The sequence below is a fragment of the Aphelocoma coerulescens genome, chromosome 31, assembly GCF_041296385.1.
Source record: "Aphelocoma coerulescens isolate FSJ_1873_10779 chromosome 31, UR_Acoe_1.0, whole genome shotgun sequence".
NCBI classification, from domain to species: Eukaryota; Metazoa; Chordata; class Aves; order Passeriformes; family Corvidae; genus Aphelocoma; species Aphelocoma coerulescens.
The window spans coordinates 1788237-1814987 of NC_091044.1; the positions used below are offsets into that span (position 1 = coordinate 1788237).

At 69.3% G+C, this 26751-nt stretch overlaps 1 protein-coding gene across 1 annotated transcript; it reads left to right on the forward strand.

Annotated features, from left to right (window-relative positions):
* The first annotated feature begins 1391 nt into the window (after nucleotides 1-1391).
* On the forward strand, nucleotides 1392-26308 carry LOC138100322 (neurexin-2-like). The gene is given in 17 exon segments (XM_068998134.1): nucleotides 1392-1493; nucleotides 2156-2600; nucleotides 3231-3623; nucleotides 4277-4477; nucleotides 5956-5982; nucleotides 6802-6921; nucleotides 7597-7978; nucleotides 8821-9011; nucleotides 10068-10156; nucleotides 10158-10242; nucleotides 10670-10789; nucleotides 17267-17448; nucleotides 17991-18162; nucleotides 21728-21937; nucleotides 21940-22037; nucleotides 22439-22517; nucleotides 25554-26308. Coding segments are annotated over 17 exon segments (3630 nt in total). The 3' UTR covers nucleotides 26288-26308.
* Nucleotides 26309-26751: the final 443 nt, after the last annotated feature.

Sequence of the window (26751 nt, forward strand, 5' to 3'; positions counted from 1 at the left end):
CCCAAACGCCCCCTTCCCCCCCCCCCCCCGGTATGGGAGGCACCGGGGCCGCCCCCGCCGCGGGGGGAGGGGCTGGGGGGGGCACGGCTGAGCGCGAGAGTGTGCAAGGTGTGTGTGCAGGTGTGCACAGGTGTGCGAGGGTCACCCCAGGTGTGTGCAGGTGTGCGTAGAGGTGAGAGGATCACCCCGGGTGTGTGCAGGTGTGCACGGGTGTGGGTGCAGGTGTGCGAGGATCACCCCAGGTGTGTGCAGGTGTGTGCAAGGTGTGTGTGCAGGTGTGCACAGGTGTGCGAGGATCACCCCAGGTGTGTGCAGGTGTGCTAGGATCACCCCAGGTGTGTGCAAGGTGTGGGTGCAGGTGTGCGAGGATCACCCCACGTGTGTGCAGGTGTGCGCAGAGGTGAGAGGATCACCCCAGGTGTGCACAGGTGTGCACGGGTGTGCGAGGATCACCCCAGGTGTGTGCAGGTGTGCGCAGAGGTGAGAGGATCACCCCAGGTGTGCGCAGGTGTGCGAGGATCACCCCAGGTGTGTGCAGGTGTGCACAGGTGCGTGTGTGATGCCGGCCCAGCCTGGGGCAGCTGCGTGTGCGCTCCCACGCGCGTGCGAGCGGCCGCGGGGCTGCCCCCGTCCCTCCCCCACCCCGGGTTCCCCGTGCCCCCCTCCCCCCCCGCACGCCCCCCGCCCTGCACGCCCCGCCGCCCCCGCCTCACGCCCACCCCGTGCACGCGCTTGCACACCTGTGCACACACCTGTGCGCGCCCCCCGCACGCCCCCGCGCGCTGCCCCCACTAACGACCGCGTTTGTGTCCGAGCTTTGTTCTGCCCCGGGACCCCCCAAAACTCGTTACTAACCCCCCTCCCCCCCCCCCCCCGTGTCACCCCCGTGTCACCCCCGCCCCTCCCCACCTCGCCACCCACCCCCATCCTCACCTGGGGGGGCTCCTTGGGGGGATCCCCCCGGGGCATCTGGAGATAGGGGGGGGGACTTCAAACCACCCCCCCACCACACCCCAAGGGTGCCCTTGGGACCACCCCCCCTCTATTGTCGCACCCCCCCAGGTGCCCCCTGAGACCCCCCCAGACGTCACCCTCATTGTCCCCGTCACCCCCCACGACCCCATCACCCCCCCACCCTCATCGCCCACCACCCCCCGTCACCCCCCGCGTCCCCCATCGCTCCCATCACCCCCACCCCCCACCCCATATCCCCATCGCCCCTTTGTCCCCAGCCCCCTCCCGTGTCCCCCCACCCCCCTCCCCACCCACGTTTTGGGGTGCCCCGGCCCGCCGGGGGGGTCCCCGCTGAGGCCGGGCCGCTCGTGCCGCAGGTGACGATCTCGGTGGACGGGATCCTGACCACCACGGGCTACACGCAGGAGGACTTCACCATGCTGGGCTCCGACGACTTCTTCTACGTGGGGGGGTCCCCCAACACCGCCGACCTGCCCGGGTCCCCCGTCAGCAACAACTTCATGGGCTGCCTCAAGGACGTGAGTGTGGGGCGGGGGGGGCACGACACACGGTGGGGCGGGGGGGAGGGGGGCTCGGGGAACCCCCCCTTCCCTCAGCTGGGGAGAGTTATGGGTGCTCGAGGCGGGGGGTGTCAGGTTGGGGACAGCCATGAGCCCCCCGACTCACCTGTGCGTGTCCCTGGGGGCTGCGGGTCACATTTTGGGGACCCCCGGACTCCCCCGCTTCACCTGTGCGTGTCCCCGGGGGCTGCGGGTCACATTTTGGGGACCCCCAGACTCCCCCGCCTCACCTGTTCGTGTCCCCGGGGGCTGCGGGTCACATTTTGGGGACCCCCAGACTCCCCCGCCTCACCTGTGCGTGTCCCCGGGGGCTGCGGGTCACATTTTGGGGACCCCCAGACTCCCCCGCCTCACCTGTGCATGTCCCCGGGGGCTGCGGGTCACATTTTGGGGACCCCCAGACTCCCCCGCCTCACCTGTTCGTGTTCCCGGGGGCTGCGGGTCCCATTTTGGGGACCCCCAGACTCCCCCGCCTCACCTGTTCGTGTCCCCGGGGGTGTTACAGGTGCACGGGGTGCGGCGTCACCGGGGGACCTGGACTGGCGGGAGGGGAGGGGTTCACAGCGGGATGTTGGGGACCCCCAGACCCCCCCCCCCCAAATTCACCTGCTCCCCCCCAGGTGGTTTACAAGAACAACGACTTCAAGCTGGAGCTGTCGCGGCTGGCGCAGGAAGGGGACGCGCGGGTGACCCTGCACGGGGCGCTGCTCTTCCACTGCGACCCCCCCCCGGCGCTGGACCCCGTCACCTTCGCCACCCCCCAGGCGCACCTGGCGCTGCCCACCTGGCGCCCGGCGCGCGCCGGCTCCGTGTCCTTCGACTTCCGCACCACGGAGCCCAACGGGGTCCTGCTCTTCGGGCAGGGACCCCCCCGAGACCCCCCGGCCGCCGCCCCGCGCGGACCCCCCCCGCCTCCCCCCGATTTCCTGGCTCTGGAGCTGCTGGACGGGCACCTGTACCTGCTGCTGGGCATGGGCGCGGCCGGGCTGCGGCTCCGAGCCAGCGCCCGCAAGGTGACCGATGGCGAGTGGTGCCACGTGGACGTGCAGCGCGATGGGCGCAAAGGTGAGCGCGCGAGGACAGGTGCGTGCGCAGGTGTGCGGGGAGGGGGTGCGCGGGGGGGGGGGTCACAGGTGTGCAAGGGGGTGCCCGGAAGGGTCACAGGTGTGCAGGAGGTGTGTGCGCAGGTGTGCAAGGGGGTGCCCGGAAGGGTCACAGGTGTGCAGGAGGTGCGCAGGTGTGCGGGGAGGGGGTGCGCGGGGGGGGGGGGTCACAGGTGTGCAAGGGGGTGCCCGGAAGGGTCACAGGTGTGCAGGAGGTGTGTGCGCAGGTGTGCAAGGGGGTGCCCGGAAGGGTCACAGGTGTGCAGGAGGTGGGCAGGTGTGCAAGGGGATGCACGGAGGAGTCATGGGTATGCAGAGGTTATGCAATTCAATGTCACAGGTGTGCGGGGGGGGGTTGCACAGAAGGTTTGGGGGTGTTCACGGGTGTGCAGGGGTTGTACAGGTGCAGCTCACAGGTGTGCAGGCGGTTCCGGAGCAGGGTGGCTGCTCCCCCCCCTTTGCCAGGCACCGGGCGCACCCCAATGTCCCCTCACGTCCCCTCTGTGCCCCCCAGGCTCGGTGTCCATGGACCCCAGGGCACTCCCATGACCCCAATATTGTCGCCCTGATGTCCCCGTGCTGTCCCCCCCAGGCTCGGTGTCGGTGAACAGCCGCAGCACCCCGTTCCTGGCCAGCGGCGACCGCGATGTTCTGGACGTGGGCGCCGAGCTTTACCTGGGGGGGCTCCCCGAGGGTCGCCCCGGCCCCCCCGCGCCCCCCGAGCTCTGGGCAGCGGGGCTGCGCCTCGGCTTCGTGGGCTGCGTGCGGGACTTGTTCGTGGACGGGCGGAGCCGCGACGTGCGGGCGCTTTTGGGGGCCGGGGGCGCCGGGGGGGCCCCGGGGGTCTCCCCGCTCTGCGCGCGGGACCCCCCCCGGCTGTGCGCCAGCGGTCCCTGCCGGAACGGGGGGACGTGTCGCGAGGGCTGGAACCGCTTCGTGTGCGACTGTCGCGGCACCGGGTACCTGGGGCCGCGCTGCGAGACAGGTGAGGGGACCGGGCACAGCGGGGGTGGGTGCGGGGGTCACCCTGAGAGCCCCTGAACACCTGGGACCCCGGGGGAGGGTGTCACGCCGCAGGAGAGGGGGGCTCGGGGGGACTGAGGGTCACCCCCGAGGTGACCGGGACACAGCGGGGATGGGGGTCCTGTGCGGGGGGGGGGTCACACCCGGGGGGGGACAGCGCTGTGAGACAGGAGAGGAGGGGGGGATGGGCGGGACTGGGACCCCCCTGAACAGCTGGGTCCCCTGCGGGGGGGGGGGGGGGTCACAGCTGGGGAGGAGGTGCCTGGATGTCCCCTGGGAGCACCTGGACACCTGAGGCACCTCCCCCCGGATACCTGGGTGTCCCCTGCACGGGTGGCTCCCCTAGAGACGGGGGTCCCCAGACCCCTCCAGTCCCGGGGGGGTCCCCTCAGGTCCCCCACAGAGGTGGCACCCAGCGACAGCGTCCCCTTGTCCCCCATGGAATGCGGTGCTGAGCCAGCACCTGCCTGGGGCGGGACTCACCTGGGCACGGGGGGGGGGGGAGGGGGTCCCGCTTCCCAGGGGTGTCCTGGGGGTCTCGGGACACTCGGGTGCCCTGGGGACGGGGGTGGCCGTGCCGAGGGTGACGCGGGGGTGTCCCCGATGTCCCCGCAGAGGCGGCGGTGCTGAGCTATGACGGCAGCATGTACCTGAAGGTGCAGGTGCCGGGGGAGCAGACGGAGGCCGAGGACGTGTCCCTGCGCTTTATGTCCCCTCGCGCCTTCGGCCTCGTCCTGGCCACCACCTCGCGCCACTCGGCCGACACCCTGCGCCTCGAGCTGGACGGGGGGCGCATGAAGCTCACCCTCAACCTGGGTGAGCCCCCCGAGACCCCACAGAGCCCCCCCCCCACCACCCCCAAATACCCGCCGATACCTCCCTGAAACCTCCTCGGAATCTCCCCCAAACGGGGCCCGAGTCGGTTCTGGTCAGCCCAGAATGGCCAAAATGGTATCTGGGACCCCGAAATTGTGCCTAGGACCCCCAAAATGGTGCCTGGAGTCCCTAAATGGTGCCTGAGACCCCAAAGTGGTGCCTGGGACCCCGAAATAGTGCCTGGGACCCCCCCTTCCCCCCCCAAATGTTCAAATTGGTGCCTGGGAGCCCAGAATGATGGTCAGGACCCCAAAATGGTGCCCAGGTCCGTTCTCTTGACCCTAAAATGGGCAAGCTCATGCCTGGGACCCCAAAAAGGATGTCCAGGTCCCAAAAATTCTCCCCAAATCGTGTCTGGGTTGGCTCTTGTGTTCCAAAATGGCCAAGTTGGTGACTGGGACCCCAAAACTTCCCCCAGTGGTGCTCAAGCTGCTCGTGGCCCCCAAATGGTGCCCAGGACCCAAAAATGGTGCCCAGACACTCCCAGAATCGCACCCGGGACCCCCAGACTGGCCCTGGAGGGTCACCAGAGCTGCCTCGGTGTCCCCATCCCCGTCGGGTCCCGTCGGATTCCCTCCCCTCCCCCCCCCCGGGATTGGGGCCTTCGTGACCACCCCGCTGCCACTTGGGGCACAGCACCGGGACCCCCCGAGGGGTTGAGGGTCGCCGCCAGAGGATTGGGGAGCCTCCCCAGGGTCGGGGACCCCCTTCTGCAGCCCCTTCCATTGGGGGGGACCCCCGTGGGGCTGCAGGTCCTCTGAGGGCTTGGGACCCCCCCAAGGGGTTTGAGATCCCCCCCCATGGCATTGGGGCACCCCCCAGGGAGTTGGGGACCCCCCATGGGATTGGGGGCCCCCCCGGGTCCCGGTGTTTGCCCCTCCCCGCCCCGCAGCGGTTGACGAGGGGGGGCCCAGCCCTGGGTGTCGGATCCCCCCGGATCCCCCCGGATCCCTGGGATCCCCCGGGCTGGGCCCTCAGGGCGGCCGTGCCCCCCCGCGAGGTGCCAGAGAACCCCCGAACTCCCAAACCAGTCCTCTCCCAGTCCTCTCCCAGTCCATCCCCAGTCCCAGCCTGATCCCAATCCCCATCCCATCCCATCCCATCCCATCCCATCCCATCCCATCCCATCCCATTTCCTGTCACTTCCAGTGCCCCCCAGTCGCTCCCAGTCCCATCCCCGTCGCTCCCAGTCCCTCCCAGTCGCTCCCAGTCCCCCCCAGTCCCATCCCAGTCCCATCCCCGTCGCTCCCAGTCCCATCCCCGTCGCTCCCAGTCGCTCCCAGTCGCTCCCAGTCCCATCCCAGTCCTTCCCAGTCCCCCCCCTCTGGCACCTCGCCCCCCCCGGCCGCCCCCCCCCGTCCCCGGGGCGCCCCCTGGCGGCGGCTGCGAAGGGCCTGACCCGTGTCTTCTCTCCCCAGACTGTGTCCGCGTGGGCTGTCACCCCAGTAAGTGCCACCCCCACCCCGGGACACCCCCGGGACACCCCCGGGACACCCCCAACCCCCCCCCGGGACACCCGGCCACGAAGACCCCCAAAACCTCCCCCAAGCACCCCTTGGGACACCCCCAACCCCCCCCGGGGACGCCCTCTGGGGACACCCCCAGACCCTCTCAATCCCTCTGGAACACCCCGAAGTCTCCACAGGGACCCCCCCCAAAACCCTCCTGACCCCCCAAAGGGCTGGGACACCCCCCCGCGTGTGTTTGGGGTGCACAGGTGTGGTTGGGGTTTTGGGGTTCACACCTGGGCGGTGGTCCCGGGTCTCCTCCTGGGCTGCGTCCAGCCGTGGGTGTTGTCACCTGTCCATGAACATCTGGTGTCACCCGGTGTCACCCAGTGCTAAAACGTGTCACTGGTGTCCCGGTGTCACCCAGCGCCACCAGCCGCTACGGTGTCACCTGTACTGGTGGCCCAGTGTCCCCAGTACAGTGCTGACCCGCGGTGTCACTGGTGTCACCCAGTCCCTGGTGTAGCGGTGTCTCCCAGTGCCATGGTGCCACCAGTGCCAGTACCGGTGTCCTCTGGTGTCCTCTGGTGTCCCATTGTCCCTGGTGCAGTGGTGTCCCCCCGGTGTCCCCCAGTGTCCCCCCAGTGTCCCCCAGTGTCCCCAGTGCAGAGGTGTCCCCTGTGTTCCCGGTGTCCCGGTGTCCCTGGTGTCCCCGGTGTCCCCGGTGTCCCCGGTGTCCCTGGTGTCCCCGGTGTCCCCGGTGTCCCTGGTGTCCCCGGTGTCACCGGTGTCCCTGGTTGTCCCCGCTGCCCCCAGGCAAGGGCCCCGAGACGCTGTTCGCGGGGCAGCGGCTGGATGACAACGAGTGGCACTCGGTGCGGGTGGCCCGGCGCGGGCGCAGCCTCCAGCTCGCCGTCGACAACGTCACCGTCGAAGGTGACACCGCGGGGATGGGGTGGGGCGAGGGGACCTTTGCCTGGGCTCGTGGGGACATGGGGGTGCTCAGGTCCATGGGGACGTGGCCGGTGGGGCTGTGGGGACGTGGGGACACAGATGGAGGTCCATGGGGACACGGATGGAGGTCCATGGGGACATGGGTGCATGGGGATGAGGCGACCAGGTCAATGGGGACAGGGATGGAGGTCCATGGGGACATGGATGGAGGTCTATGGGGACATGGATAGAGGTCCATGGGGACACAGATGGAGGTCCATAGGGACACGGATGGAGGTCCATGGGGACATGGGTGCATGGGGATGAGGTGACCAGGTCCATGGGGACAGGGATGGAGGTCCATGGCGACATGGGTGCATGGGGATGAGGTGACCAGGTCAATGGGGACATGGATGGAGGTCCATGGGGACACAGATGGAGGTCTATGGGGACACAGATGGAGGTCCATGGGGACACAGATGGAGGACCATGGGGACATGGATGGAGGCCCATGGGGACAGGGATGGAGGTCCATGGGGACATGGGTGCATGGGGATGAGGTGACCAGGCCTGTGAGGACACACACGTGGGCTGGACGTCCATGAGACCACGGCTGAACGGGACCACGGGGAGGTGGCACACTCCCGGTGACACCCCCGTGTCCCCCACACCCCCCAGGGCAGCTGTCAGGCTCACACACCCGCCTGGAGTTCCACAACATCGAGACCGGGATCGTCACCGAGCGGCGCTTCCTGGCCGTGGTCCCGTCCAACTTCCTGGGCCACCTGAGCGGGCTGGTGTTCAACGGGCTGCCCTACCTGGACCTGTGCCGCGACGGCGACATCAGCTCCTGCGAGCTCAACGCCCGCTTTGGCCGCCGCGCCATCGTGGCTGACCCGGTGGCCTTCGGGGGCCGCGGCTCCTACGTGGCGCTGGCCACGCTCCAGGCCTTCGCCTCCTTCCACCTCTTCTTCCAGTTCAAGACCACGGCGCCCGACGGCCTCATCCTCTTCAACGGCGGCAGCGGCTCCGACTTCCTGGTCGTCGAGCTGGTCAAGGGGTGAGGGGGGCACCGGGGGGAACCTGGGGACGTCCTGGGGACTTTGGAGATCTTGGGGAACACCTGGGGACACCGAAGCCCTGCTGGGGAGCTCAGGGATCTTCACGGATCGTGGGACACCAACGAGGTCCTTGGGGACCTTGGAGAGCACCTGGGGAGCTCAGAGACCACCTGGGAACATACAGGGGGTGCTGGGGGACCTTGGGGACCACCTGGGGACCTTGGGGACATCCTGGGGAGCTCAGAGACCACCTGGAACACATAGGGGGTGCTGGGGACCTTGGGGACCACCTGGGGACCTTGGAGAGCACCTGGGGAGCTCAGAGACCACCTGGGAACACGTCAGGGGTCCTGGGGACCTTGGGGACCACCTGGGGACCTTGGGGACATCCTGGGGACCTCAGAGACCACCTGGAACACGTCAGGGGTCCTGGGGACCTTGGGAGCCACCTGGGGACCTCCTGAACCTTCTGGGGACCTCCTGGATGCCCTGGGAACCTTGGGGACACCGGGGTGGTCCTGGGGACCCTGTAACCCCTCTGGGGACCTCGGGGACCTTCTGAACCTCGTCTGACCTTGGGAGCCCCCTCAGTCCTCAGAGACCCCCCCAACCCATGGTGCCCACCCAGCCTTAGGCTCCGCCTCTTGGGCTCAAGCCCCTCCCCTTGGCTCGGCCACGCCCATATCGACCACACCCAATGTCGGCCACACCCCCCCCAGGCTTTGACCGCGCCCCCTGGCCCAGTTACGCGCCCTGCTTGGGGGTGTCCCTTTGTCCCCTCCCCAGGTGAGCCCCCAACTCCCTGAGGCCACGCCCCACGAGGCCACGCCCCCTTTTGCAGGTACATCCACTACGTGTTCGACCTGGGCGAGGGCCCCTCGCTCATGAAGGGCAACTCGGAGCAGCCGCTGCACGACGGGCGCTGGCACGAGGTGGCCGTGGCGCGGGAGGGGGGGGCCCTGCACGGGCTGCGCGTGGACGGGAGACCCGTGACCCAGCACGGCCAGGGCGCCCGCGGCCTCCAGCTCAAGGGTGAGACCTGGGGGGCACCTGGGGACACAGCTGGGACACACCTGGGGACACCTGGGACAGACCTGGGGACACCTGGGGGACACCTGGGACAGACCTGGGGACACCTGGGACACAGCTGGGACACAGCTGGGACACAGCTGGGGACACCTGGGACAGACCTGGGGGACACCTGGGGGACACCTGGGACAGACCTGGGACACAGCTGGGGACACCTGGGACACAGCTGGGGACACCTGGGACAGACCGGGGGACACCTGGGACAGACCTGGGACACAGCTGGGGCCACAGCTGGGACACACCTGGGACACACCTGGGGACACCTGGGACACACCTGGGACAGACCTGGGGACACCTGGGACACACCTGGGACACATCTGGGGACACCTGGGACACAGCTGGGACACAGCTGGGGACACCTGGGAACACCTGGGACAGACCTGGGGACACCTGGGACAGACCTGGGACACAGCTGGGGCCACAGCTGGGACACACCTGGGACAGACCTGGGGGACACCTGGGACACACCTGGGACACATCTGGGGACACCTGGGGACACCTGGGACAGACCTGGGGGCACCTGGGGGAGGGTAACAGGTGTGGGGGCACCCATGGAGGGGATGGATGGGTGCTCCATGACCCGTCACAAACAGGGCACTTGTGGCTTCCAGCTCAACAGTGAGACCTGGGACACACCTGGGGACACCTGGGGGAGGGTAACACTTGTGGGGTGGTCCATGGGGGGGTGGGAGGGGGCACCCATAGGGGAATCACCCACGGCAGGCGTCACCCCAGTGGGGTACCCATGGCAGGGTGCACATGGAGTGTCCCCCCCACCCCGTGAGTGACCCCCCCAGTGTCCCCCCAGGTGTCCCCAGGTGCACCTGGACATCGGGGGCGGCGGGAGGGGGGCAGTGGGATATGGCGGGGGGGGGGGTCTCCCTACAGCATGACCCCTGCCAGGTCTGGGGTGGTCATTCCGGGGCTGTTACGGGGCACGGAGGGAGGCGGTCAGTGCCCCCCCCCCCCGTGAGTGACCCCTCCTGTGCCCCCCCCCAGGGGAGCTGTACGTCGGGGGGGTCAGCCCGGGGCTCCTGGGCCGCCTCCCGCGGCTCGTGGCCTCCCGGGGGGGCTTCCGGGGGTGTTTGGGCCTCGCTGGACCTCAACGGGCGCCTGCCCGACCTGCTCGGGGACGCCCTGAGACGCGTGGGGGACGTGCGGAGGGGCTGCGACGGTGAGAAAGGGGGGCCACGGGGGGGTCACGGGGGTCTGGGGGCTTCGGCACGTGGGGGACGTGCGGGGGGGGCTGCGGTGTTAGGAATTGGGGGGCGCAGAGGGGCTGAGGGGGGCACAGGGGTCCGGGGGCTGTCTGGGGCTGGGGGACATTTTTGGGGGTGTCTGGGGGTTTTCCAATGGGTTGGGGGATGAGCGGGTGGGGAGGGGGCTCGGGGGGGCACGGGGGGGTTGCAAGAGTGGATGGGGGGGCGCAAGGAGGTGTCCGAGGGGGGCTGGGGCTGCTCAGGACGGGGGGCGGGGGGACACGAAGGCTGAAGGGGGGGGGGATTCAGGGCTGCAAAGACCCATCGAGAGCCCCCCGCTCCCCCCCACCCGCGGGTTTGGGGGAACCGGGGGGGGGTCCCCACGAGCCCGGTGCCCCCCAGGCCCCAGCACGACGTGCGCCGAGGACTCGTGTGCCCACGGGGGGGTCTGCCTGCAGCAGTGGGACGGCTTCACCTGCGACTGCAGCATGACGGCCTTCGGGGGGGCCGGCTGCGCCGAGCGTGAGTGGGGGGCGAGGGGGGATTTGGGGGGCTCAGGGGGCTCAGGAAGGCACGAGGGGGCTCAGGGGGGGCACCGGCTGTGCCCAGTGTGAGTGGGCGGCTCAGGGGGCACAGAGGGGCACGGGTGGCTCTGAGGGCTCTGGGGAACACGGGGACACGAGGGGCTCAGGGGTCCCAGCAGGAGGGGTCCCTGTCCCCCTCACAGGGAGCCCAGGACCCCCCAGGAGTGGGCAAAGGGGCCAGGTGGCCCTTGTCCCTCCCAGGGGACACGCGCAGGGGGGGGCTGGGTGGCTTCGTGACCCTCACGTGGGCCGTGGTGTCCCCACACGGGACAAGCCCGAGGTGGCTCCGTCCCTTGCTTTGTGCCCCCATGGCCCCTAACGAGGGCAGGTGGCAGCGCAGGTGCCACTTGTGCCACCTGTGCCACCTGCGCCACCTGCGCCACCTGCGTCCCTCGCACCAGGCGGGGCTGCCACTGTGTCCCCTGCACGAGGGCTCTGTGTCCCCACGGCCCTGAACGAGGGGCAGGTGGCAGCGCGTGCGACATCTGTGTCCCCCCCGTGTCCCCCCATATCCCCCATGTCCCCCCATATCCCCCATGTACCCCCCATGTCCCCCCGGTGTCCCCCCTATATCCCCTGTGTCCCCCCGTGTCCCCCCCATGTCCCCCCATATCCCCCATGTCCCCCCATATCCCCCATGTACCCCCCATGTCCCCCCGTGTCCCCCCGTGTCCCCCCCATATCCCCTGTGTCCCCCCCATGTCCCCCCATGTCCCCTGTGTCCCCCCATATCCCCCATATCCCCCCTGTGTCCCCCCATATCCCCCCATGTCCCCCCCGTGTCCCTCATATCCCCCATGTCCTCCATGTCCCCCGTGTCCCCCCATATCCCCCCATGTCCCCCCCGTGTCCCCCCATATCCCCCATGTACCCCCCATGTACCCCCCATGTCCCCCCAGGTCCCCCCGTGTCCCCCCCAGCCTCCAGGTGAGTCCCAGGCAGCCCCGGCTCTGCCCCACACCTGAGTGGGACACGGGGGAGGGGGTGTGGGGTCGAGGGTGGCTGCAGCCCCCCCGGCTCCGTGGGGCAGCCGTGGGGCAGGACAGAGCGTGGAGACAGCGGCGTGGGGGGCTGGCACCGCCGTGGGTCACTGTGGGGCTGCCGTGGGGCTCCGTGGGGCCACCCGGGGCTGTCACGGCTGTCCGTGGGTCACGGGGACATCTCCGTGGGTCGCCGTGTGGGTCCCCGTGGGGCTCGCCGGCTCACGGGGGGCTCCGTGGGGCTGTCACGGGGCCCCGTGGGGCTCCGTGGGGCTCCCCCGCCCCCCGCTTGTCCCCGTGGGGGTCCCCGCGGCTCCCGGGACTTCTCCGTGGGTCCGTGTGGGGCGGCCGTGGGGCTGCCGCGACCCCCGCGGGGCTCCGTGGGTGACCGGGGGGGGGGGGGAGCTCCGTGGGGCTCCCCCGCCCCCCGCCGGGGGGGTCCGTGGGTTCCCCCTCGTGGGTCGCGCTTGGCCCCTCCCCCCCGGCCCCTCCCCCCGCCCCTCCCCCGCCCCCGCCCCTCCCGCTGCAGCAGCAGCCGCCGCCGCCGCCGCCCCACGGCCGCCCGCGCCCACCGCCCCACGGCCCCACCGACCCACGGCCCCACCGGCCCCACCGACCCTCCGGCCCCACCGCGCCGCCGCCGCCGCCCAGGCCAGAGCCCCCCCGGCACAGCCCCCGCCTCATCCCCCATCGCCATCCTCATCCTCATCCTCATCCCCATCCTCCTACCCATCCTCAGCCTCCCGCAGCCCCCGACCTCCGCCCCACAGCGCCCATCCCCGCCCCACATCGCCCCCCCGCTCCATCTGCCCCTCCCGCATCCTCCCCCCCCCCTTCCCAGCCCCACATCGCCCCACCCCCGATCCCGCATCCCCCCTCCCCCCCCCTTTCCCAGCCCCACATCGCTCCTGCCCCCCATCCCGCACCCTCCTCCTTCCCCCCCCCCCGGGCCCCCCCTCCCCGCTCCAGCCCCACATCCCGCATCCCCCCCCCCCTCCTTCAGCCCCAGCCCCACATCCCCCCCCCCCCCCGGCCCCCCCCGGACCATGCTCGACCCCCCTCTGAGCGCCCCCCGCGCCCCCCCCGCCCTGGCCCCCCCCGCCCCGGGGCCCCCCGCGCCCCCCCCCCCGCATGCGCTGAGCCCCGGGGGGGGGATCCAGACCCCCCGCGGGGGGGGCGCTCGGGACCCCCCGGCCCCGCTGCCCAGGGGGGGTCGGGACCCCCGGGGCCCTTTGGGGGCGCCGCCGCTTTTTTAGGGGGGGGAGACGCCCCCCCCAGCCCCATTTTAGGGGCATTTGGGCCCCCTCCAGCCCTGATCTAGGGGGAGATTTGGGCGATCCCCCCCCCCCCGCTCCCCAGCCCCATTTGGGGGGATTCGGCCCCCCCCGGCCTCATTTTAGGGGGATTCAGCTCCCCCCCAGCCCTTCTTGGGGTGATTGGGCCCCCCCGGCCCTATTTAGGGGATTTGCCTCCCCCAGCCCCATTTAAGAGGGGGTTTGGCCCCCCCGGTCCTATTTAGGGGGATTTGGGGTTTCTCAGGGCCTCCCCCAGCCCCATTTTCGGGGTGATCCGGGGCCCCTCCCCAGCCCCGTGGGTGGATTTTGGGCTTTGAGTCCCACTGGGGGGGGGGAATTCGGGGACCCCCCCGGCCCGCGTGGGGTGACCCAGAGCCCAGGTTCGGGGGGATTTGGGGCTTCCCCGACTTCAGGTTGGGTTGAGCTGGGACTGCCCCCCCTCCCCTTTCCTATTTTTGGGCTGATTTGAAGCCCCCCCATTGCAATTTTGGGCTCGCCATCCCCCCCAGCCCCATTTTGGGGTTCAGCACCCCCCTAGACCCTCTTTTGGGGCACAACCTCCCCCCCCCTCCCAAATCCCCTTTTAGGATTCAAGAACCCCCCCGGGGCCTCATTTTGGGGCACGACCCCCTCCCCTCACCACCCCCCCCCCCCTTTTGGGGCTCAATCCTTCCCAGATCCCCCTTTTGGGGGTCTCATTTCCTCCCGCCACCTCCACCCCCCTTTGGGGGCCCCCCCTCTCCTTTCACCCCCCCCATTTTGGGGTCTACCCCTCCTCCCTCCCCCCTTTTGGGACGCCCCCCTCCCTTCACCACCAGCCCCACATTTTGGGGCCCCCCCCGCTCTCACCCCCTCCTTTGACTGGGGGCTCCCCCTCTCCTTCCGCCCCCCTCATTTGGGAGCCCCCCACCTCCTCCCCCCCTTTTTGGGGTTCAATCCCTCGTAGACCCCATTTTGGGGGTCTGACCCTCTCCCTTCACACCCCCCTCCCTGTCATTTGGGGTCTACCCCTCTCTTTTCACCCCCCCCCCCCTCATTTGGGGACTCCCCCATCCCCTCCTCCATCCATTTCGGGGGTCCCCTCTCCCTCCCCACCCTCACCCCCTATTTGGGGGCTCCCTCCTCTCCTTTCACCCCCCCGCCCCCAATTTGGGGGTTCCCCCCCTCTTGTCACACCCCCCCCCCCTTTTGGGGGCTCCCCTCACTCCTTTCACCCCCCAAATTCGGGGGCTCCCCCATCTCTCCCCCCTCCCTCCATCTCCATTTGGGGGCTCCCCCCCCCATTTGGGGTCCCCCTCGCTGGGGTCCCCCCGGTGCTGCCGGATGGGGGGGGGCCGCTGAGGGGCCGATGGGGGGCCGGGGGGGCCCCGGGGCGCTGGGGGTGCTGGCGCTGGGGGCGCTGGGGGTGCTGGGGGTGCTGGGGGTGCTGGTGCCCCCCGCCCGCCCCGCCCGCGTCTCCTCCAGCCTCTCGACCACCCACCACGTGCACCATTTCCACGGGCGCCACGGCACGGCCCCGATCGCCATCAACCGCGCGCCCTTCCTCACCCGCGGGCACCACGGTGAGCCTTCATCCTCCTCATCCTCACCCTCATCCTCCTCATCCTCCCCATCGCCATCAACCGCGCGCCCTTCCTCCCCCGCGGGCACCACGGTGAGCCTTCATCCTCCTCACCCTCATCCACATCCTCACCATCATCATCATCCTCCTCCTCCTCATCCTCATCCTCCCCATCGCCATCAACTGCGCGCCCTTCCTCCCCCACAGGCACCACGGTGAGCCTTCATCCTCCTCACCCTCATCCTCCTCATCCTCCCCATTGCCATCAACCGCGCGCCCTTCCTCACCCGCGGGCACCATGGTGAGCCTTCATCCTACTCATCCTCACCCTCATCCTGACCCTCACCCTCATCCACATCCTCACCGTCATCATCATCCTCACCCTCCTCATCCTCACCCTCATCCTCATCCTCCCCATCGCCATCAACCGCACGCCCTTCCTCACCTGCGGGCACCACGGTGAGCCTTCATCCTCCTCATCCTCACCCTCATCCTCCTCATCCTCCCCATCGCCATCAACCGCGCGCCCTTCCTCACCCGCAGGCACCACAGTGAGCCTTCATCCTCCTCCTCCTCCTCACCCTCACCCTCATCCTCACCATCATCATCATCCTCACTCTCCTCATCCTCACCCTCACCATCCTCCTCATCCTCATCCTCCCCATCGCCATCAACCGTGCGCCCTTCCTCACCCGTGGGCACCACGGTGAGCCTTCATCCTCATCCTCCTCATCCTCCTCATCCTCACCTTCCTCATCCTTCTCATTATCCTCATCATCATCATCCTCATCCTCCCATCGCCATCAACCGCGTGTCCTTCCTCGCCCACGGGCACCACAATGAGCCTTCATCCTCCTTATCCTCATCCTCATCTTCACCTTCCTCATCCTTCTCATCCTCCCCTTTGCCGTCAACCATGTGCGCCACGGTGAGCCTTCATCATCACCCTCACCATCCTCATCCTCCTCATCCTCATCTTCCTCCCCATCGCCATCAACCGCGCGCCCTTCCCCACCCTTGGGCACCACCGTGAGCCTTCATCACCTTCAACATCATCACCTTCATCCTCCTCCCCGTGGCCACCCACTGGCCCTTCCTCACCCACAGCCACCTCAGTGAGCCTTCATCACCCTTGGCCTTCCTCACCCTCCTCATCAACCTTCTCCCTCCACCTACTCAGCCTCAGGGATGAGGCCAGACTTCCTCCTGCTCCTCCTCCTCCTCCTTCTCTTTTGTCTGGGGATCCCTAGACCAGCCTTCATCATCCTCCTCATCCTCCTCTTCCTCACAGGGACCCCAAAACCCTCATCATCATCATCATCCTCATCATCCTCAGCCTCAGGCTCCCTCAACCTTCTCTTCACCATGACAGGGACACAGTTGGCCTTCCTCCTCCTCCTCCTCCTTCTTCTCCTCCTCCTCTTCAGCCTCAGGGACACCATCACCCTTCCTCCTGCTCCCCTTCATCTTCCTCCTCTGGGGAACCCCAAGACCAGCCTTCATCCTCCTCCTCCTCTTCCTCCTCCTCCTGCTCACAGACACCCAACCCCCTCCTCCTCCTCCCGGGAGCTCCAGCCAGCCTTCCTCCTCCTCCTTCTCCTCCTCCTCCTTCTCCTCCTCCTGCTTCTCACCCTCCTCCTCCTCCCCACCTGCTCGCGGGTACTTCAGCCTGGCCTTCCTCCCCCTCTTCCTCTCCCTCCTCCTCCCCTGTCACCTCCTCTTCCTCCTTCTCCTCCTCCTCCTCACTGCCTTGGGAATCTGGAAGAGCCTTCCTCCCCCTCTTCCTCCCCCTCCCCCTCTTCCTCCCCCTCTTCCTCTTCCTCCCCCTCCTCCTCTTCCTCCCCCTCTTCCTCTTCCTCCCCCTCCTCCTCTTCCTCCCCCTCTTCCTCTTCCTCCCCCTCCTTCTCAACCCCCGCACCGGGGCCGGGCGGGGTTTGGGGGTCAGGGCAGGGTTTGGGGGGGCTCTGTGGGGTCTGTGCCCCCCCCGTGTGTCCGTGCCGTGTCCGTGCACACGCGTGTGCCAGGCTGGGGGGGGCAGAGCTGTTGGGGGGGGTCACGAGTGTGCACACGTGTGGTTTTGGGGTGTTCTGGGGTGTTTTTGGGGTGTTCGTGCAAGGCCATGGCGGGGGGGGGGGGACGACGACAAGAGGGACCCCCAGGCGTGGTGGGCGGGGTCCTGATGGTCCCACAGCCCCTCCCCAAATTCAGGGGTTCCCCCCCCAAAGGATTCCAGGGTCCCCCCCCCCCGGTGTCGGAGCCCTCCCTGTTCCCCAGGGCCCCCCTGGATGTTGGGAGCCCCCCAAGTTCAGGGGTCCCCATGAACGCCGGCGTCCCTCTCCCCCCCCAATTCCAGCTCACCCCCAAACTCCGGGGTCCCCCCAAATTCCAGGCTGCTCCCTGCACTCAGGGTCCCCTCAGATATTGGAGTCCCCTCAAATGCCGGGTGACTCCCCGCCCCCCTTTCCCCCCACCAAATCCAGTCCCACCCCCACTCCAGGGGTCCCCCTGAACTCCCGGTGCCCCCAGATCCTTCCAGTTGCCCCCCTGACCCCCGCATTTCTCTCCCCTCCCCCCTTCAGCGGGCACCACGTACATTTTCGGCAAGGGGGGGGCCCTGATCACCTACACGTGGCCCCCCAATGACCGGCCCAGCACCCGCGCGGACCGGCTGGCCCTGGGCTTCAGCACCCGGCAGCGCGACGCGGTGCTGCTGCGCGTGGAGAGCGCGGCCGGGCTCGGAGACTTCCTGCAGCTCCACATCGTAAGGGATGGGGCTGGGGGGGGGCCAAAAATTGGGCTACGGGGGTGCTGTGGGGGCTGGGAGGAGCTGGGGGTACGGCGGTGTCGGTGGGTCTGGGGGTACAGGGGGTGCAGAGGGTCTGCGGGTGCTGCTGAGGGTGGGGGGCGTGGCTGGGTTCCTGCAGGTCTATGTTTTGTGGGGGGGGTTGAAATTGGGGTACGGGGGTCCTGGGGGGGGCGGGTCTGGGGTGTAGGGGATCTTCAGGAGATCCCCAGGGGGTCCTGGGAAAGGCTGGGCTTGGTGACTTGCAGCAGCTCCAGATGGTAAAGAGGGGCCAAAAGGAGGATTGGGGGTTTGGGGGCACGGGGGGGGGGGGGGGGGGGCAGGAGGGTTTGGGGGCACGGGGGGGGGCTCTGGGGGCTCCTGTTAAAAGCCGGATTTGGTGACTTCCCCCATCGTAAAAGGGGCCAAATCTGGGGTGCAGGGAGGGGTCTGGGGGTCATTCCCTGGCGGGGCGTCCGTGGGATGGGCACCCACCCCCCCCCCCCCCCCTCCCCACGCAGGTCCAGGGGGCCGTGGGGGTCCTGTTCAACGTGGGCACCGAGGACATCGCGCTGGAGGAGCGGGGGGCGGCCGTCAGCGATGGGCGCTTCCACGTCGTCCGCTTCACGCGCAGCGGCGGCAACGCCACGCTCCAGGTGGACGGCGGCCCCCTGCACGAGCGCTACCCGCCAGGTACCCCCCGCCGCGCCCCGGGCACCCCAGGGCCCCCCTGAGACACTGCCAGGTGTTCCCCAGGTACCAACAGGGCTCCTAGAGAACCCCACAGGTACCAACAGGGCTCCTCCAGACCCGCCAGGTATTCCCCAGGTACCCTCAGGGCTCCTCCAGATCCCCCAGGTATCACCCTGGGCACCTCCAGGTACCCCCAGGGCTCCTCCAAACCCCCCAGGTATCACCCTGGGCACCTCCAGATACCCCCAGGGCTCCTCCAGACCTCCCCCAGGTATCACCCTGGGCACCTCCAGGTACCCTCAGGGCTCCTCCAGACCCCCCCCAGGTATCACCCTGGGCACCTCCAGGTACCCTCAGGGCTCCTCCAAACCCCCCAGGTATCACCCTGGGCACCTCCAGGTACCCCCAGGGCTCCTCCAGACCTCCCCCAGGTATCACCCTGGGCACCTCCAGATACCCCCAGGGCTCCTCCAGACCCCCCCCAGGTATCACCCTGGGCACCTCCAGGTACCCTCAGGGCTCCTCCAAACCCCCCCCAGGTATCACCCTGGGCACCTCCAGGTACCCCCAGGGCTCCTCCAGACCTCCCCCAGGTATCACCCTGGGCACCTCCAGGTACCCCCAGGGCTCCTCCAGACACCCAAGGGACACCCCAGGTCCTTGGGGACACGCCGTGACACCCCAAATGACACCTTCAGACACCACAGAGACACCCCGAGGCACCTCAGGGTGCTCAGGGACACCCTGGGACACCCCTATGGCATCTGTAGGGACCCCAGGGCACCCCCGGAGCACCGACGGACACCCCACAGCACCCAGAGCCCCCCAACGCAGCCCTCTGGCACTTTCAGACAGCACAGGGACACCCCAGGACACCCCTACGGCACCTGTAGCCCCCCCAAGAGCACCTTCCGCTCCCCCAGCACCCACAGGGCCCCCCCAGAGCCCCCCCCTAACGAGGGCACTAACGAGGCAGCGCTAACGAGGGGCCCCATGGCCACCCCCCGCCCCTCCCCCGCTAATGTCCCCCTAAAGGCCACATAAACCCCCCCGAGGGCCAACCCCCCCCCTTCCTCCCGGTGACACTGGGGCCACCCCACCCTCCGGTGGCACCACGGCCGGGGCTGGGGACATCAGCAGGGGTGTCACGGCCGTGGGGACACCGATGGTCACCCCACGGTCACCCGTGGCCGCGCCAGTGGTGACACCCGCGGGTCCCAGCGTGGTGACACTGACGGTGACACCGACGACGAGGCCGCGGCCTCACCGAGGTGCTGCTGCCGGTGGCACTGTGGCCACGCCGACGCGGTGCCGATGGTGACGCCCACGGGTTCGCTGGCAATGAGGCCCCAGTCCCGCCGTGGTGACGTTAACGGGGACACCGTGCTCCCATGGTGACACTGGTGGTGACACCAGCGATGAGGCCGCGGTCACATCGTGGTGACCATGTGGCCACGCGGGGCTGCCATCAGTGGTGCCCCTGGTGATGCCAATGGTGACGGCAGTGGCAGGACCACGGTCCCACCACGGTGACACCGACGGTGACACCGATGTGCCACTAACAATGAAACCACGGCCCCGCCACGGTGGTGCCGACGGCGACACCGATGGCAAGGCCGCAGTGACGCGGTGACACCAGTGATGCCACCGAGACCGCCGTCCCACCACGCTGACACCAGCGGTGCCGCCAGCGACGAGGCCACCGTCCCACCCTGGTGACGCTGACGGTGACACCGATGGCAAGGCCACCATCCCACAGCGGTGACACCGAGAGTGCCACCAGCGACGAGGCCGCAGTCCCACCACGCTGACGCCGCCGGCGATGCCGCGGTGCCACCGCCGTGACGCTGCCGCCCCCGCCCCGCGCCGCCACTGCCGGCGTCCCCGTGCCCTGCCCCGTGTCCCCGTAACGCTCTTCTCCTCCCTCCGAAGGCAGCGGGGACAGCGAGCGGCTGGCGCTGGCGCGGCAGCGCATCCCCTTCCGCCTGGGGCGGGTGGTCGATGAGTGGCTGCTCGACAAAGGTAACGGCAGCGAGCACCCCCCACACCTGGGCACCCCCACACCTGGGCACCCCCCACACACACCTGGGCACCCCGCTGTGGCCGGGACCCAGAGATTTGGGGTGCCAGGTGTCTGGAACCCACCGATTTGGGGAGTGTCTGGGACCCCCAACACCTGGAGGCTCCCACACCTGGGCACCGCCACACCTGGGCACCCCGGAATGTGGGGGGCCGGCTGTTTGTGGGCCACACGCCCCCCCCCCCCCCCCCCCCGGGGGCTCAGGTGTCCCGGACCCACCTGTTTGGGGTCCCAGGTGTTCGGGATCCCGGCATTTGGGACCCCGATGTTTGGGGGATGCGGTACCTGGGCCCCACAGGTGTCCAGGAGCCACGTCCCAGAGGACCCCGTTGTCCAGGGACCCCCAGGTGTCCGGGGAGGGACCCCAGGTGTTGGGGGAGGGGCCAGCCCCTGCCCCGCCCCCTCATTACCTGGTTAAAGGGACGCTAACGCACCTAACGGCCCCCCCTAAACCGCGCTGAGCCCAGAGCCCCCCTAAAGCCGCATAAACCCGCTAAACCCCCTAACCCGCACCTGGCCAGGGACTGCCCGGGGCCGGGGCTGCGCCAGGTGTGCGCAGGACAGGTGCGCGCCAAGGCTGGGGCGTGTGCCAGGTGTGCGCCAGGTGTGCGCCAGGTGTGCGCTATGGCTGAGGCGTGCCCCAGGCGTGCCCCAGGTGTGCACCGGGTCTGTGCCATGGCACCAGGTGTGCGCAGGACAGGTGCGCACCAAGGCTGGGGTGCGTGCCAGGTGTGCGCCAGGGCCAGGTGTGTGAGCAAGGTGTGCACCAGGGCGTGCGCCAGGTGTGCGCCAGGTGTTCGCCAGGTGTGCAGCAGGGCCAGGTGCGCGTGAGGAAGGTGCACAGGTGCGTCTCACGCTGCCCAGGTGCGCACAGGAGCCGCCCCAGCCTCGAACGCCCCGGCCCCGCCCAGGCAGGGCCCCTGCCCCTCCCTCCCCCCACCCCCGCCCCAACTGACCCAAAATTGGCCGAATTGAGCCCGAGCGGAGCCGGGGGCCGGGGGGGGCGTTGGGGTCCCTTTAACTGCCCGGGGGGGGGAGGGGGGTGGGGGTGGAGGGGTTCTGGGGGGGGGGGGGGGGGGGCACGGCTGCTCCTCGTGCGAGGCACACCCAGGTGTGCCCCCGGTGTGGGGGTGAGGGCGGGGGACGGTGGCGGGGTGGGGGTGGCGGGGTGAGACAGGTAGGGCAGTGCGGGGGTGTGCCAGGTGTGGCCAGGTGTGCCAGGTGTGCAGCTGCCCCTCTCCATCCAAGGGGGTGTGTGTGGGTGGGGTGACAGTGTCAGGGTGACCCAGCTGTGCCAGCTGTGCCAGGTGAGCCCCCCAGGCCGGCAGCTGCCCCTCTCCATCCATGGTGGGGGGGGGGGGGGGCGGGGGTGCGTGAGCGTGCTGGGGCTGCCAGGTGACGCAGGTGACGCAGGTGACGCAGGTGACACAGGTGAGGCGGTGTGCCAGCTGTGCCAGCTGTGCGAGCCCCCCCTCTCCCCCCCAGGCCGGCAGCTGACCATCTTCAACAGCCAGGCGCGCGTGCGGGTGGGGGGCCGGGACCGCGGCCGCCCCTTCCAGGGGCAGCTCTCGGGGCTCTACTACAACGGGCTGAAGCTGCTGGCGCTGGCGGCCGAGGGACACCCCCGCGTGCGGCTCGAGGGGGACCTGCGGCTCGTGGGGGACCCCCCGCCACCCCCCGCGCCCCCCGGCGCCACCCCGCGCCCCCCGACATGGCCACCACCATCATGGAGACCACCACCACCATGGCCACGACCACCACCCGCCGCGGGCGCTCGCCCACCCTGCGCGACACCGTCGCCCAGGTGAAGCGGGGAGGGGTGGGGGAGGGTTGGGAAAGGGGGTCTGGGGGGGTAAATGGGGAGAGGGGGGGGGTCGCAGGGACGGGTAAATGGGGAGAGGGGAATCGGGGGGGGGGGGTGGATATTGAGAGAGGGTCCTGCTGAAGGCAGGGTGTGGGGGGAGAGGGAGGTTTGGGGGGGATAAAAGGGGGAGGGTCTGCCAGGAGATTGGGGAGGGTTGGGGGCTCTGTGGGAGGACCCCAGAGAGGAGTTGGGGGGCCACCCTGAACACCTGGGTGCGCTCAGGTGACACCCGGCCCCCCCCTCCCCCATGGCACAGGGGGGTCTCTGGGGGGGGGGGAATGAGGGGAGTTTGGGGGTCCCCAGGCCCACGCTGAGCCCCGGTGTCCCCCCAGAACACGGACGATCTGCTGGTGGCCTCGGCCGAGTGTCCGAGCGATGACGAGGACCTGGAGGAGTGTGAGCCGGGCACAGGTGGGTGCTGCTCCGGGGCCCCGGGCACGCGCGTGTGACACGGCCTCGCACACGCGCGTGACACGGCCGCAGAGCCCGGGGCTCTTCCCTGCCCCCATCGGCGGGGGTCGCACAGGCACAGGTGGGGGGGGTGTGGGTGTTGCACACGCGTGTGAGCAGGGAACGCGCCAGGCTGCTCACAGGGCACGGGCGGGTATGGGAGCTGCTCACACACCTGGACAGGTGTGCGCACACACACCCACCCACACCTGGACAGGTGTGCACACACACACACACCCACCCACACCTGGACAGGTGTGCGCACACACACACACACACACACACCTGGACAGGTGTGCGCACACACACACACCCACCCACACCTGGACAGGTGTGCGCACACACACCCACACCCACACCTGGACAGGTGTGCACACACACACACACACACACCTGGACAGGTGTGCACACACACACACACCCACACCTGGACAGGTGTGCGCACACACACACACCCACACCTGGACAGGTGTGCACACACACACACACGCACACGCCTGGACAGGTGTGCACACACACACACACACACACACACACCTGGACAGGTGTGCACACACCCCCCCACACACACCTGGACAGGTGTGCACACACACACCCCCACACACACCTGGACAGGTGTGCACACACACACACACACGCACACACCTGGACAGGTGTGCACACACACCTGAACTCTGCACACACACACCTGCACAGGAGCTGCTCACACACAGACACAGGTGTGCACACACCTGAACTGCTCACACGCACACCTGTGCTGGACAGGAGCTGCTCACACACCTGGACAGGTGTGCACAGACACACACACACACACGCACCTGGACAGGTGTGCACACACACAGCCCCCCCCGAACTCTGCACACACACACCTGCACAGGTGTGCACGCACACCTGACCTCACACGCACTCCCACAAACGCAGCCCCCCCGCACACCCAGCTGCCCCCCCCTTGCACACCCAGCTGCCCCCCCCCCCGCACTCGCCCCCCACCTGTGGCCCCGCCCCCACCTGCACACGTGTCCCCGCCCATTCCGAGCACACACCTGAGCCCGGGGGCCGTGCAAGCCCCGCCCCCACCCCTGCTACCCCGGACGGACGGACGGACGGACGGACGGACGGACACTCGGACGTTTGGACGCTCGGACACTCGGACAGGGAGGACCCCCCGGTCTGGGGTCACCCCGTGTGACGCTGTCACGCGTTTGCTGCCGCCGGGACCTCAGCGAGGACCCTCCCCTTCCCCCCTTCCCCCGCAGTGTCACACGGGGCTCCCCGAGCCCGGACACCCCCCCTTGGACACCCCGGGTGTCACCTGGACACTGGACACCCCCCCCGGACACCTGGGGCCTCACCCGGCACCCACAGGTGTCACCTGGACACCCGGGTGTGTCCCACCCCGGCACCCACAGGTGTCACCTGGACACCCGGGTGTGTCCCACCCCGGCACCCACAGGTGTCCCCCTGGACATCTGCGTCCCCCCCCGGACACCTGGGTGTCCCCCCCAGCACCCACAGGTGTCCCCTGGACACCCCGGTTCTCCCCAGACCCCACTTGTGGGGGAGGGGTGGCAGCAGTCAGGGGAAGGGGGGAGGAGCGGGCGACAGACAGACGGACGGACAGTGGACGGACAGCGGACGGACAATGGCTGGACAATGGACGGATGATGGATGGACAGTGGATCCATGGATGGATGGATGGGGATGGGGACGGATGCGAGGATGGGAGGATGAGTTCGAGGCTGGCTGCATCCAGGGATGGACGGATGGACACACGGATGGATTTAGGGATGGGCGGACACACGGACAGATGGCTGGATACCTGTGGCATGGCTGGATTCAGGAATACGGCTGGATTTGGGTGGATGGATTTGAGGATGGGTGGACACACAGATGGATTTTGGGATGGACGGGTGGATGGACAGACGGACGCACGGTGAACGGGTGGATCCGTGGAGAGCTGGACAGGTGGATGGACAGATGGACACAGGGGTGGGTGGACACAGGGATGGATGGACAGGCAGATTCAAGGACAGATGCTGGACCTGAGGGTGGACGGACGCGTGGCCAGGTGGCCGCAGAGGTGGATTTAGGGATGGATGGATTGAGGATGGACGGATGGACGGACAGACGGATGGATGGATTTAAGGCTGGCAGGATGGCCACAGGGATGGCCAGATGGCCACAGGGATGGCCAGGTGTAGGGCTGGGCAGGGGGGTGGATGGATGGATGGACGGACGGACGGATGGATGATTTCAAGGATGGATTCAGGGATCCACAGATGGATTTAGGGTTGGACAGATGGTTCATGGATGGATGGTTCATGGATGGACTCAAAGGTGGAGAGACAGATGGGCAGGTTCAGGGATGGAGGGATGGAAGGAAGGACAGATGGATGGACGGATTCCAGGATGGATTCAAGGATCCAGGGATGGATTTAGGGATGGACAGACGATTCATGGATGGATGGATGGATGGACGGATGGATGGATCCAAGGCTGATGGCCAGTGGCCGGTGGCTGATGGCCGGCGGTGGCCGGTGGCCAGTGGTGGCCGGCGGTGGCCGGGGCCGGCCGGGGCCGGGCGCTGGCGCCGCAGGGGTGGCCGCGGCACCTTCTCACCGAGTGTCTCTTCTCTTCTTTTCTTTTTGTTCTTTTTTTCTCTTTTTTCTCTTTCTCTCGTTTTTTGTGTGCTTTCCCTTCCTTCCTGCAATTTCTTTTTCCTCCACGCTAAAATCACCCGGCCCCATCCCGCGATGTAAGTTGACGGCAGCGCCGCGGTTTGCTCTTAAAAACAAAAAAACCGAGAAAAAAAAAAAAAAAAAAAAAAGTAGCGGAATTAGCTAAAAATGCAGAAAAAAAAAAAAAAAAAAAAAAAGTAACCTAGAGCGGAGCTGGCGCGGAGGCGGCCGGAGGCGGCGGGGGGGGGGTCGGGGGGCGCAGCGGGGCGCGGCGGCGGGGGCTGACGGGGGTCCCCCCGTCCCCTTTCTGTCTCCGCAGGCGGGGAGCTGGTGCTGCCGGCGTCCCCGGGCCCCCCCGCGCCCCCCGCCGCCCCCCGCGCCCCCCCGGGCTGCGGCCCCGACTGCGACGAGCCCTCGGGCTTCGCCTCGGGGGAGGCGGCGGACCCCGACCCCGACCCCGGCCGCGCCCCCGGCCCCGAGCAGCCGCCGGCCGACGACGAGGACTTCGCGGGGCTGGGGGGCGGGGGGAGCCCCGAGGCCGCCGCCCCCCCGGCGGCCACGGCCGCGCCCCGCGGCGCCGGGACCGAGCCCACGGTGGCGGGCGCGGCTCCGCCCGGGCTGGTGCCGGCGGGCGAGCGGCACCCGCGGGAGGGCGCGGGCGGGGGGCGGCGCGGGGGGGGCTCGGCGCCTCCCGTGACCCGGCGCCCCCCCGTGCCCCCCACAGCCGCGCCCGGAGCGGTGGAGGTGGTGCGGGAGGCGGGCGGCACCACCGGCATGGTGGTCGGCATCGTGGCGGCCGCCGCGCTCTGCATCCTCATCCTGCTCTACGCCATGTACAAGTACCGCAACCGCGACGAGGGCTCCTACCAGGTGGACCAGAGCCGCCACTACATCGGGGCCGCCCCCGCCGCGCCCGGGGGGGGCCCGGGAGGGGCCCCCGGCGCCGCGTCCCCGACCCCGCCCGCCGGGACCCCCAAGGAGAAGGCGGCCCCCGCGCCCCCCAAGGCGCCGGGCAAAGCGCGGCGCAACAAGGACAAGGAGTACTACGTGTGAGGGGGGGGGTCTCCACGCGTGTCCCCCGACCCACCCCCCCCTTCCCCCGGCCGCCACCCCTCGGGGGGAATGTCACCTGCCCGCCCCCCCCCCCCGACCCCGCAGCGGGGGCGCCTCTGTGGTCTCTCTCTGTGTGTGTGTGTGTCCCCCCCGACCCCGCCGCGGGAACGGGGGGCGGCGCGCGGGGAGGGGGCGCGGGGGGCGCGCGGGACCCCCCCGCCTGGGGTGCGGGACCCCTCCCACCCCTCCCGAGAGGGGCGCGGGACTCCCCCCCTCCCCCAACCGCCCCCCTCCCAACCTCGGATCGGTTTTTTACCGCCCCCCCCCCCCTCGCCCCCTCCCCGGGTATTTCTTTGGGTTTATTTTTTAATTTCGAGAGCCCCGATTGGCGTCGGGACCCCCCGGGGTCCTGCCGGGGACCCCCCCAAATGCCCCCCAGGAATCCCTCCGAGCCCCCCCCGGGC